Raw genomic sequence first — 13,571 nt, forward strand, 5'->3', positions numbered from 1 at the left:
CATGACTGGGGTCAGGCTCTTATCATCTAAAGACTGAATTAGCTCTGTGTATCCTTCATTTATCCTAGTATCTTCCTTTTTTTAAATATATTCCCTCCACCACACCCCCTCTGCGGAGGACTACTTTAATTCTATCTATTTATTTTATTTATTTATTTCCTCAAGAGAGGGAGAGGGAGAGGGAGAGAGAAGGGGACAGAAGGACGAAAACGGAGAAGAAGGGAAATAGAGAGAGAGGGAGGGAAAAGAGAAAAAAAGAGGAAAACAAAAAAAAGAAGAAAGAAAGAAAACCACAGATAATCTGCTTCAATACCTGCTGATGAGAGAAAACAACCAACATCTGTACGAGTCACAATGAGCATGTTAAGGAGCAACAGCCGATCAAGACAGTGTGTGTTTGTGACAACCTGTTTGTACACCTGTATGTGTCTGTGAGAACCTGTTTGTACACCTGCGTGTGTCTGTGAGAACCTGTTTGTACTCCTGTTTGTGTCTGTGTGTACCTGTTTGTACCCCTGTGTGCACACCTGTGTGTGTGAGCGCGCTGGTGTTCAAAAGGTTTCTCCATGTAAATGTCTAGTAGTGTGTGCGGGAAGCCACAGTCCCATCCCTCAGGACATGAAGCAGACACGGAGGAGACCGGACCCCAGACATCCAGAGGCCCCCCAGGGCATGGGAGCCCCCGGAGGACCACCGCAGGGAGAATAGCAGCCTTCACCCAGAAAAGGGCAGAGGAGAGCTCCGGAGGGAGGCCATCCGGCAGCCACAGTGCAGGAGCCCCAGGGGGCCGTGGCGAAGAGCCCGCAGGCTCTGCCGGCGGCCGGCCCCACCTGGGCAAACCAGGCCCTGGGCCCAGAGATCCAAGGGCCCCCCCACCCCCCAGCAGGGGCCCGACAGAGCCAGGAGGGCCAGATCCTGCCAGGCAACCGCCGAGGGTGAGCCAGCACCCACCCGAGCATCCAGCCCCGGACATCGAGAACCACCAACGCACCAGCGGCCGGGGGCCCCATCCACTGGCAGGGAGTGTGGCGGGGGGGAATAGAGCCCGAGATGTTAACTCAGGTGGAGTCTAGGACCCAATCTGACACATGCGTATAGACAAACAGGCACACACATATACAAGCACACATAAACAAATATTTACACATTCACCCAACATAGAGACACACAGAAATGAACGCTGTACACATACTCTGACTCCCCATATATACTCTATGTGGACCCCATTTTTTCCTCTGGCGAGGAGACCAGAAGACCACCCCGGACCCTGCCCACCAGCCCAGACCCCGACCAGACGGCCAGGTCTTCCTCTCAGCCCCCCGCTCCAAATGGCGAACAGAGAACGGGGGTGTGAAAAGACCCCATGCCCCCCTTCGCCCGCTCAGATGTGGTGTTGGTGCATGTTGTTCTAAAGTGCTTTTAAAACAGGTGAAGGGCATGACGCTAACCACCCCCTGCTGACCAACAGCTGGTGTTAGCTCGGCCTCTCACCAGAACCCTCAATGTCTATGTGCAATTAAAATTGAGATGTGGGCCCTGGCACCAGAGGTAAGGCTGAATGAACAGACCGCCCTCTGGATGCCATTCTGTGTGCCCACCCCCAAGGCCCTAAATGTATGTGTCATGAGAGAGTAAGTAATGAGAGTGTCTACGTTGTAGTGTATGAATGAGGTACATGTGGTCGCGAGGGGACAGAGGAGGGATACCCCTCCTGTATCCCAGCAACGCACCTGCACCTCAAAGCCCTACGTGTGTGGTGGTGTGATGGAGCAGGAGGAGGGAGGCAGTTTGGGATGGGGAGGAAAGGAATGGGGAGGGGGGGCAAGCTCCCCCCCCCCCTGGAGCCAGCTCCTCCGCTGACCCCCATTTGCACCCCCCATTCCCCAAAATCCACCCAGGGCGGGGGGCCCAGGCCCATCCAGACCGGGGCCCAAGACAGCGGCACCACCGGGCCCCACAGAGCCCAAGGCACCCCACCGGACCCCACCCCAGAGGAAAAACTACCCCCGCCCCAGCATTCAGTCAACTCCCAGACTGCATAAGACAAGAGACATCCAGGTTGAGTCCCTCCTCCTCCTCTATTGGATCCCCCCCCCCCCCCCCCCCCGCAGAATGGATACCCCAAAAGCAGGGACCCCCCGCGGACAGATGGTAAGAACCTCCCCGCCAGCCGAGGAGGCCCCCAGCTCCACCGACGCGCCGAAGGCCCCCGCACCGGGGCCGAGCCCCCGTGCATGCACCAACCCACACCCCGGCGGCACACCTACCAGGACCCAAGCCCCCCCAGCCCAGCCGGAATCCTAGTATCTTCCAACTCGTGGTCTCCATCATCGTCTGTGTTGGACTCGTTCGGTATAGGACCTTTCAGCCCCAGCAGGCACAGACGGTGTAGCAACTGACTCCCGAAGCTCGTAGTTTTTATCATCTTTTTCAAAGAACAACCTACGCCACTGGTTTCCTATATCCTTCCTAGGCCCAGAACTTGTTGGCAAAGCCATATGTTGGTGCAGGTGGCAGCACATTAAGGTTTGATGCAGACAGAGGAAGTACAGTAGCATGCAACTCAGGCTGGTTGCCAGAAAACCAGAAAAGGGTGAAAACTTTAATTACATATGCATAGTGTATCACAATCACAATGCTTTACATGTGACATATGAGATCACATTAACAAAGACCTAATAAAACATTATAACATGAGTAAAATTTCTAGTTTGAATCACACGTTTTGATGAGACTGGATTATGAAGCTTGAGACTGCAAAGCTTTAGCATAAGGTGGCATAAAGTGAACTATCGAAGGATTTCCAAGCCAACCAACCTCGCGATGACAAATTTTATGCTAGGACAAGATCACACTACACTTATTTGAAAAATGAAACTTAGATTACTTATTATTTTAAATCAACTTTCACTGACAATATTAAACCTACAAGGATTTTGAGTGAGAATCCATCTTGTAAATTATACTAAATACATCCAGTGCTTCATGTCCACTTAAAACAGATGTTTTATAAAACTACCATGTGGATGATTAAACAATAAGGTGTTTTCATACACATGTACATGAGTGCGAGTAATAAGTCTTGACTATGTAGTGAACTATCAATTTAACACTTAAGTAAACTAACATGCTGTTTGAAGAAAAACAATATTTTTTTCATTCCAATACCGCTACATGGATTTAATGAATCTGTATTTTTGAAGTTAATCTAAATACATACCCGCCAACTAAGATTCACGAAAGGCTTGAGTGGTTTGTAAAACTATTTTATCATCTGATATTTTGCAGTGTAAGGCTCAAAAAGTGAATAGGCAAGGAAAACACCTACATGTAATACAGACAGGATATGGTCACTGCGCTGATTTTTTTCATTTCACAATGCCAGAAAGCCACAACATCATTTCGAGGTTTATCAACACAAAATCAAAAGCACTACTTGAAGAAAAAAAAATTATACAAGACTCACCTCCTCACTGTCTTTCTGTTTCGCAACAGAGAAACTTAATGCACCCAGTTCCATACATTTCACTTCATAGCTGCACTTAGCCTGCCTGAACTTATTCGTTATCAAAAATGGTGCATTTACTTAGCCCTGAAGCTGGCCTTTTTCAACTTATAATTCTGAGACATGAGTTAACACGGAAAACCCCGACAAAACTCAGAAGTAATGAAAACAAGGGATTACTTATAAACTGGAGCTCAATATGCAAAATCTGTCATGACAATTAGAGTTAAACAGGAGAAATAAGTTGTATGTACTTTATAAACTGGCCACTAGGTGTATTACTACACAACTACACAATTTGCTAAATGTGATGGTAGCATTGCAAATACACAATGGCATGCAAGTTGTAATTAAACAGTAATTAAGAAAAAAAAATAGTTCAGGTTAATACTCTGGGTATTTTTATTTTATGGAAGGTCAGCTTTCATTTACTGAAAGCAGGCTTATCCAGGTAAGGATTATGATAAGCACATTACAATGAAAAGATAAACAGTGTCTTAGGTATCCACCCCATGGTGACCATCTAATCCATGTCCAGGGGGACCCTATGAGCTAGGACTTGTACTAGGGCTTGTAAACTACCATTTCAATTAAAAAGACCTGGATTACACTTTAGGGGTGGCATGGTGGTACAGTGGTTAGCACTGTTGCCTCACATCTCTGGGACCCGGGTTCGAGTCTCCGCCTGGGTCACGTGTGTGTGGAGTTTGCATGTTCTCCCCATGTCATCGTGGGGATTCCTCCGGGTACTCTGGTTTCCCCCCACAGTCCAAAAACATGCTGAGGCTAATTGGACTTGCTAAATTGCCCGTAGGTGTGAGTGTGCCCTGCGATGGGCTGGCCCCCCATCCTGGGTTGTTCCCTGCCTCGTGCCCATTGCTTCCGGGATAGGCTCCAGACTCCCTGTGAGCCAGTAGGATAAGCGGTTTGGAAAATGGATGGATGGATTTCACTTTAGCACTGAGTTCTTGCTGTGTGCTGATTGGTCAGTCTCCTATAATCATGCATGTGTCACTAATTTTAATATGAAATAGTTGGATGAGTCTTTCAATAAAAGAAACAAACTTAAAAAAGCACAAGAAGAATTGAACTAACTAGCCAAACACAGGGGCCCTTCAGTTTTAAATTAGTTTGTAAAACCTGAAGTAGCTCATAGTGACCCCCCCCCCCCCCCCAACATGGATTAGGTGGTCACCCTAATCCAATTGATGCTTGGATTCTTTTACTTAAGTACATTTTATTGTTCTTATCTCACAGCCACATGAATATAACAGATGATTCATTTAAAGCACTTATTTTTAAACTGCAGCAAACTGCCGAATGTCATGCGTTGAATGGAAGTACCCTGCTGTAAGAGAAGTACGGCTACTTTAAGGAACCGCTCTGGGAAGTGCTGGTGGGCATGCGTGGGCGAGAGGGAGAGATCGGCTGCAGTGAATACAGTGGTGATCTGGAAGGATGGCAAATGCGCAGTTTTCAAAACGGTTTCGAAACGCTTTGAAGCATTTTAATATGCTGGGTCTGCACAGCCTGCAGGCAAAAACCTTAACTGCAGCTATAGCAAATGTAGTAGAACAAAAACATTATTGCAGGTTCATCAAAAATGTAATAAAATATAGTTACTTTGATCCGTGTTTATCTTTTGCCGTAGAAATCAGGGTTGCCAACTTCGGTCAGCTAGCTGACATGATTTTTTTCCAGACAAGTTTGCACACGTGACAGATTTTTTTTTGTACATTGTAAATAGTCTGTAGGGTTTGCAAACTGCCCCAATGCATCTGACATGCTTAATTTTAAGTTTACAATGGAATACTATTGATTTACCATAAGATTTCTTGTGTAAGCATCACACCAGATGTGTGAGAGTTGGCAACCCTGAGGTATATCTGTTACTAATCTCAACTCAAAGTGTTAATTTCAAAACCATTTCATTGTTAATTAACTTCTCTAGTATAAGACTTTAAAACCATCCTTGCAGTAAAAATGTTCTTATATCATTTATAGATTCTTTCCAGTCTTGTTTCAATGGTTGTATATTCTGTTAAGGTATAATTTCTATATTTACATGTCATATAACTGGTGAGTGTGCATAGAAAATAATCATTTTGTCTGGGATGTTGAGCAGCGTATAGCAATTATTTAGAACTTAGTTATTTGGCAACTAACAGAATAGTGCACACGCATGTTCAAACGACTGGAGCTGCATAGAAAGCTTCCATGCGTACTTAGACCGCGCTCTGGAAACTGAAGCAAAGGTTAACGCCTGTAACGGTTTACAGGTTCATCCATCCATTCATTTTCCAAACTGCTTATCCTACTGGGTCGCGGGGGGTCCGGAGCCTATCGCGGAAGCAATGGGCACGAGGCAGGGAACAACGCAGGATGGGGGGCCAGCCCATCGCAGGGCACACTCACACACCATTCACTCACACATGCACACTATTTAGCAATTTAGGGAAACCGGAGTACCCGGAGGAAACCCCACGACGACATGGGGAGAATATGCAAACTCTGCACACATGTGACCCAGGCGGAGACTCGAACCCGGGTCTCAGAGGTGTGAGGCAACAGTGCTAACCACGGCACCTACATCGATTCAGTTAATATAAATTGGTAACCTGCTACACGTATGAAACTACTACTTACTTTAATCAGGTTTTATTGAAAAAAATCTACTCAGCTTTTTGTCAATGCTTCAACCGGACTGTTTATAAGTAACTGCGTAACTTGAGTAACATAAAAGCCGACTGACAAGTTTTCGTTCTATTGCTAAATCACGTGCCAAGGTACCCTGCCACCACGTGACATCCACGTGACTCTGTTAAATGACGAGCTCTTTGCATCGTCGCAGATTTTACACGTTTTTCTCCTAGTTGTGCTTGTAAAATGGAAGGCAAGCAGCAGCAAAGCGGTGTGAACGAGCGCATCGGATACTTAACCCGAGTGGAGAGTTTTAGCGCTTGCCATCGCCTTCACAAGTAAGGAGACGACGTGTTTATATCATAAATCTTACCCTACCGACAGCCCTCTCATACGAAAGGAATAAACTTTTAGGAAACACATATTTCAAGCAAATAGAAATCATTAGATAGACATGTAAAGGTGATAATTATAAATTTAATGCATGTTACAGGTATCTGCGAGATTCAGTCTGCTTGCAATTGTACCTGGGAATTCAAACTGAGCACGGCTGAAGTTAGCTCCTTATTCGCCAGCATTTCGTTCACGGTGGCGAAAGCTGCGCCGTTTATCATTGAGACCTTTTCTAGGTGAATTTAAACGTTGGAACTTAAGCATATAATGAAAATGATTTTCCGGAGAATTATTGGCAATTTTTGTTTTACCATATGTAGCTTTTTTTGTTGCTGGACATGCACCCAAAACTACGCGTTAACGTTTTTATTTATAATTGTATTTATTGATTGATTTGTTTTGATATTCAGTATAAATGCACCATGTGGGGCCGGCGTGAAACGGTAATTCATAACGCTGTATACCGGTGTATATTGTCGTATTGAAAATAAACCTCTCTTGGAATATGACACCGGAATAAAACGTCATATTCTTCTCAATGCACAGCAGGTATCTCACTATATAGAAAAGTGAAATTGTGCTTACCTAGATTGATTTAATGCCATAAAAATATGATGTTGTACACATTAGTTTAAATCAGCTGCCAGCTTTCCAGTTATTTTGGGGGCCCAAACCTCTCTAGGCCAGGCAAATATGAACTTCTCAGTACACATCAGGTATCCCACTGTTTAGAAAAAGTGACATTGTCCTGGCCCAGACTGATTTAATACTTTAAATTAGATGGAAACAAGGCATGTCATACTATAGTGCACAGTGAATGAGAAGCCAGGTTTCCATGCACATTTTAATACCATAAACCTCTCTGGGCCAGGCGAATATGAACTTCTCAGTACACATCAGGTATCCCGCTATATAGAGACATGGGCTCCGATACCTCGAATGCTGCTAAATTTGTGAATGTAAATGTCATTGCAAAGTGTGTACTAATAGTCTGTTTTAGATGGGACAGTGCCTCCATTTTATAGCTAGTTATATGCGAAGCATCATATTCAAACTGTTTAAGTAGTTATGATGTGACATACTATTATAAACACATGAAAGTACATGTAATTGAATGTGTTTAAAAGGGAGGTGCAGATGTGCTACTTCTGGTCTACAACCATACAAATCAAGCATCTCGTATAGTACTATGAAAACAGCAATGGAGAATGCATCAAGCCGAGATATAAAATATTAAAAAAGAAGTATTTTTGGGAATTGTTCCACAATGTTGCAAAATACTGTTTCTTTCTCTTTCTTCATTTTCAGCATATAATATGTAGAATTTTCAAAAATATCTTAAGGAGTATTGTATCATATAAGCTGCCTGTTCGGAAGTTAACATCTGCACGATATATTATTACTTTTTTCTTATTTCGTTTCATCTCAGTAAGTCACTCAGTGATGAAGAGAACAAAAAGATTTTTGGAAAGTGCAGCAACCCCCACGGTCATGGGCATAACTATAAAGGTCAGGTAGGCTGCTTCTGCACCGTGTGCTGTGGTGTGTCAGCAATGACCACCGATCACTAAATTCTAATTCTTGCTTTGCATTTGTTTATGGTGAACAGTTCCCATTTCATTTATTAAAAGCCCGGAGTCATAGACGTGCTTTTAATTAAAAGAAATGGCTTAAATAACAATGTTTTTCTTTTACAGTTGAAGTGACGGTACGTGGAAAAGTAAGTAATTCATTCTTACTGTAAACGATTATATTTTGCAGAAATGTTATTACTCTGCCATGGCAGTTTATTGAAAAATGTTCCAGCAAGATTAAATGGTTTATTATATTTTGCTGAATTTGTTGGGGTTTGTGACCTCATGTCTGTACTCCTTTACAGTATTTTAAAATATGTTCAGTAGTGTGCAGATTTTTCTATACCATTTCTATTTAAATAGTCAGCTGTATTTTTTCTGCCTGTTTAGATTGATCATGTAACTGGTATGGTCATGAATCTGACAGACCTCAAGCACTACATAGAGGTACGGCACTTTACTTTTTTTTTTACCACACAGATAATCCCAACCTTATTTTTTTAAATCTATCTCTAGAAGAGGAATAAGCAGATAACAAATTAGGTGTCGTCTCCATTGTATTAGATTTACTAGTGCTTTATAAACTTTACTTTCATGAAATTAATTTAAATCTGGCAGTTTTCATTTTCTACTTTTATAATATGCTTCCAAGTTATGGAACTCATTACCTCATTGCCTGTTAAAAGTTTTAAAACCTGACTGAAAACCAATTTGTTTTCAGTGGCGTATAAATAATTTGTTTTCACTATGTCCCTTTATACATTTCTATGTATTTTATTGTGTTGTATAATTTTATTGCTCTTCTGAATTTATCTACTCTTGTATGACACTTTGGTCAACCTTGGTTGTTTCAAAATGTGGTTTATAAATAAAACTTACTTACTAGCTTTGATATTTGAGCTATTTCTTTTATCGTTTATCATATTTATCATATGCTATTGATGCTAGTTAGGCAACGTGTGTTCTGAGTGAGCTCTTCTGACTGTTGGAGAACTTCTTTGGGCCCACCTTCTCACCTCAGGAAGCAGTCATGATACCACTTGACCACAAAAACCTGGATAAGGACGTGCCATACTTTGAAAATGTGGTCAGGTTCGTGAACGAATTTCAGTTAAAAGGAGTAAAATAGTTTTCCTCTCTACTTCTGTTGTTCCGTAAATTAATATTAATTTGTATTTTCCTGTTTAGCACATCAGAAAATTTGGCTGTGTACATCTGGGACCGCTTGTTGGAGCTCCTTCCACCTGGTTTGCTGTATGAGATCAAGATACATGAAACTGACAAGAACATTGTTATTTACAGAGGAGAATAAGCAGACATATTGCTTAATTAAGGTATTTTAAATAATATAATTAAGATTATTATAATTTCACTGCAAAAATTAAGAGAATAATAGTGATGTGTTTTTTTATATATAAATTAGCACTTAAAATACTGATGATATATTGAGTATAGTATAGGTACTGTCAGAGGTTACAATGCCAGTGGGACCATGCTGCATGTGTGACATTGATATTAATTTCTTTGGTGTCAAAAGTTTTAATTTCTGGTTCGGAGCAGTAGGTTAAAAAGTCTTGCAGAGACGTCCATCTGCGTCTCCTGATTTACAGTTTGGTACAGCAAGTTACGTACAGATCACACCCTGAAAATGTTTTCCGATGATGTTGGATTACAGATAATATATGCACATCAATGTCCTATCACTGTTTAATAAGTGAAATCCCAAACTCACTTAACTTTTAAAATTACAACTATTTTTCTGCAAATGTACTTTTGTGTGTGTGTCTTTTTTTATCCTCCTTTATTTTTTTCAATATGCTAAAACCTCCAGTGGGTGTCATCGTAGCCATTTTTTTTTTTAACATATCATACCACACATACTGTATAGCTAGGATTGCAGATTCATTTTTCATGTAATTCCATATCAGAATCCTCAAAGCCACTGAAAATTAACACTATTAATATTAATATTTTCTTGGGCCTCCATGCTAATTGTGTTGCTCTGATTTGGGCGTATTGATTGGAGGCATTTTTTGAAAGAGGTAGTGCAGAATTTTCTATTACCACTGGAAAGAGATTCAAATTTGATTTTATTTGCTTTAATGTTGTCTATTGATCTGTCTTCTATAAAACCTGTCCAACACAGAGAACATCCAAACTCCAGTGCTGCTGTGACATGACTAGTACTGTGCTGTCTGGGAATATTATGCATTTTAAGAGCAGCTCATGTTTTTGGTGAAGCTCATCTTTATGTTGACAGTTCCAAATTCAAATTTTTTTATTTTTTACTATAGAGGTAGTCAGTGTTTCCGGAACAAGCTTCAGAAACTGGAATCCCTGCATATAAACAGCTACACAAATGGCTTAAACAGTCCAAGTATCATTTAAGTCACCTGGTTTTTGCTTCATGGCATTATCTTAAAATGCATAAACAGTAGGTCCTATGAAATCCTGAATCTTGGAAACTAGCTGCATATTTCATAAATGCATGACTTAGTTACTTAGGTAACTCAGAACTGACTTTATTGCCAGTATGTATCAACATACCAGAATTGTTTATTGTCCAGTGTGAAGGAAGACATACAAGGCAAAAATTACATGACGTATGGAGAAGCACTTCACAGGACATATATGTGTAAAACTAAAAATATAGTAGAAATTGCAGATTAACAGAAGACAGCAAGAGCACACAAGATTAACGGCAGACACTGTGCATGATGTCTTCGTAAGTAACATCAGGGTACCATGTGCCAGAAGAAAGGCTGCAGTGCACAGAAAACCAGCATGTGGGGAGCAACGTGCAAGTTCCACTGATGCAAAACAAATGATAACTGGATTAGTGCGCAGAGGGAAAAGAAACAGTTGTTCACTGTTACAGTGTAAATGAATCCAACAATGCAATTTGACCAAGGGAGTAAAATGTCAGGTAACGGAGGAGTGGAATTGTCCCCAGGTGAGTGGATATTACCCCTGGTGTGGATTTTCTGAGGTACTAGATGAGTTTATTTAGGAGCTGGACGGCTGCGGTGAAGAAGCTGAGGAGATGGCGTGAGGTCTGGGTCATGATGCACACGCACCTCTGTAATGGCAGTTTGGTGAAGGGCTTCCTGGTAAACGAAACTGTCTCACTTTCTCCAATTATTGTTATTGTGTCACAAATACAAGTTACATGACTTGCATCTTGACAATGAATGCTGTTGTAACGTACATTAAGAAATGTATAAGCATATTTATTATAGGAAGTTGGGAGTGTCACGATCGGGGTGCAGCGAGCGCGGCGATCGTGCGGGTAAGGAGCAATGAGCAGGCAGACAGGCGAATACGGGGCAAAACGGGAGTTTACTGGGGAAACAGGGACCAGGAAACAGCTCACGCTTACCAACATTAGGAAACACCAATGACGGACAACGCTAACAGGTAAGACCAGGACTTAAAACCAGACAAGACTAATCAAAGTAATCAGATACAGCGGGGTACAATCAGGGAAATACACGTGGGAAGGCAGGGGGCGTGGCACACACGAGGAGCGGACGAGCCGGGCATGACAGAGCCCCCCCCCAAAGGCGCGCTTCACCGGGCGCGCCCAGGAGGAGGCGACGAACGGGACGAGGGGACCAAGACCTGAAAAAACAAAACCCAAAACCAAGAACAAGAGACCGGGAATTAAACAGAGAGACAGAACAGGCACAAAGACAGGACCAGGGACAAAACCTGACAGAGGACGGGGAACACGGACCGACAGAGAAAGAGAGGGGACACAGAAGGAACCGGCGGGACACAAGGGCCAGGAGTGAACAGAGGGCACAGAGGAGGACGGGTAGCAAAGACAGGAGGAATACGAGGAGCAGAGACGGGCGGAACGAAGGGACGAGCAGAAAACGAAGGGACAGAGACAGGCGGGACAAAGGCAGGGGCATAGGGAGACAAGGAGGGGGAACAAAGGGGAGCCCGAGGGAGACCCAGCGGGCGACGGGCGGCAGCCGGAGGGGCCGCAGGCGGCCGGGAGGCCGGAGCCGGAGGGGACCCCGGAGGGGCCGAGGAGGCAGGGCGAGGGACCCGCGGAGGGGCCAGGGAGGGAGCAGGAGGGAGCACCGGGGAAGGCCCGGAGGAGGGGGGAGCTGCAGCAGGCGACGACGTCCGGGGGAGGGCCGGAGGTAGGGGCCCCGCAGGCGACCGAGGAGCCGCCGTCGGGGAGTCCGCAGGCGACCGACCAGGCTCTGGAGAGGGGAGCGAGGCGGGGCGACGAGGCACTGGAGAGGGACCCGCAGGCGACAGCCGACCCGGAGGGCCAGGACCCGCAGGCACCAGCCGAGCCAGAGCGCAGGCGAGGGAGGGCGAGCCAGGGGGCAGGGCGGGCGGGACCCCAGCCCTGCGTCTGTGTCCCCTTCCCCTGCGGGACACAGACAGGCCGACCCTAGTTCGGGGTCGAAGTCGCCGGGGCGAGGGACAAGGGGTTACAAGTTCTGTCCCCGAGGGGTCCCATTCCAGCTCCTCCACCTCCGAAGAGGGAGGAGCCAAGATGGAGTTGTCCAGGACCACCTCGGGGACTAGGACAGGGACTGGAGCTGCAGCAGTCGGAGGGGGCGCCTCTGGAGCTGCTGCAGTCGGAGGGGGCGCCTCTGGAGCTGCTGCAGTCGGAGGGGGCGCCTCTGGAGCTGCTGCAGTCGGAGGGGGCGCCTCTGGAGCTGCTGCAGTCGGAGGGGGCGCCTCTGGAGCTGCTGCAGTCGGAGGGGGCGCCGGGACAGGAACACGGTCAGGCGGCCGGGGCATCAGCCCGGAAACTGCAGGACGCTGCAGTGGGGACCTCGGCCCAGGTGCTGCAAGCCGCTGCCGTGGGGGCGCCCGCCCGGGAACTGCAGGACGCTGCAGAGGGGGCGCCGGCACGGGCGCTGCAAGCCGCTGCCGTGGGGGCGCCCGCCCGGGAACTGCAGGACGCTGCAGAGGGGGCGCCGGCACGGGCGTTGCAAGCCACTGCCGTGGGAGCGCCCGCCCGGGAACTGCAGGACGCTGCAGTGGGGGCGCCGGCCCAGGCGCTGCAAGCCGCCATCGTGGGGGCGCTCGCCCTGGAACTGCAGGTGACTGCAGTGGGGGCGCCTTGGAAGCGGCTGTAGCAGGCGGGGACAGAAGCGTCTCAGAAGCGGCTGCGGCGAGATCAGGAACTGGGGCGAGATCAGGAACTGGGGCGAGATCAGGAACTGGGGCGAGATCAGGAACTGGGGCGAGATCAGGAACTGGGGCGAGATCAGGAACTGGGGCGAGATCAGGAGCTGGGGCGAGATCAGGAGCTGGGGCGAGATCAGGAGCTGGGGCGAGATCAGGAGCTGGGGCTGCAGGCAATTGCTGTGGGGGCGCTCGCCCGGGAACTGCAGGGGACTGCAGCGGGGGCACCTCAGGAGCGGCTGCAGCAGGGCGGTCAGGGACAGGAGCGCAGTCAGGGACAGGAGCTGCAGCAGGCGGCT

General features: G+C 46.1%; 1 protein-coding gene across 1 annotated transcript; it reads left to right on the top strand.

The window, feature by feature from the left end:
- The first annotated feature begins 6,323 nt into the window (after window positions 1-6,323).
- Window positions 6,324-9,882, top strand: pts (6-pyruvoyltetrahydropterin synthase). The gene is made up of 6 exons (XM_049015492.1): window positions 6,324-6,483; window positions 7,968-8,047; window positions 8,236-8,258; window positions 8,503-8,559; window positions 9,134-9,204; window positions 9,301-9,882. Exons 1-6 carry the CDS (start codon window positions 6,392-6,394, stop codon window positions 9,422-9,424), a joined length of 447 nt encoding a protein of 148 aa, XP_048871449.1. The 5' UTR covers window positions 6,324-6,391; the 3' UTR covers window positions 9,425-9,882.
- Window positions 9,883-13,571: the final 3,689 nt, after the last annotated feature.

The sequence above is a fragment of the Brienomyrus brachyistius genome, chromosome 5, assembly GCF_023856365.1.
Source record: "Brienomyrus brachyistius isolate T26 chromosome 5, BBRACH_0.4, whole genome shotgun sequence".
NCBI classification, from domain to species: Eukaryota; Metazoa; Chordata; class Actinopteri; order Osteoglossiformes; family Mormyridae; genus Brienomyrus; species Brienomyrus brachyistius.

What these genes read in the sequence shown, in the direction of transcription:
- pts (XM_049015492.1), top strand. Translation starts at nt 6,392, where the DNA reads ATGGAAGGCAAGCAGCAGCAAAGCGGTGTGAACGAGCGCATCGGATAC. An exon ending in TCATGGGCATAACTATAAAG is followed by an intron (nt 8,048 to 8,235) that starts GTCAGGTAGGCT and finishes TTTCTTTTACAG; the next exon opens with TTGAAGTGACGGTACGTGGA. An exon ending in TACTTTGAAAATGTGGTCAG is followed by an intron (nt 9,205 to 9,300) that starts GTTCGTGAACGA and finishes TTTCCTGTTTAG; the next exon opens with CACATCAGAAAATTTGGCTG.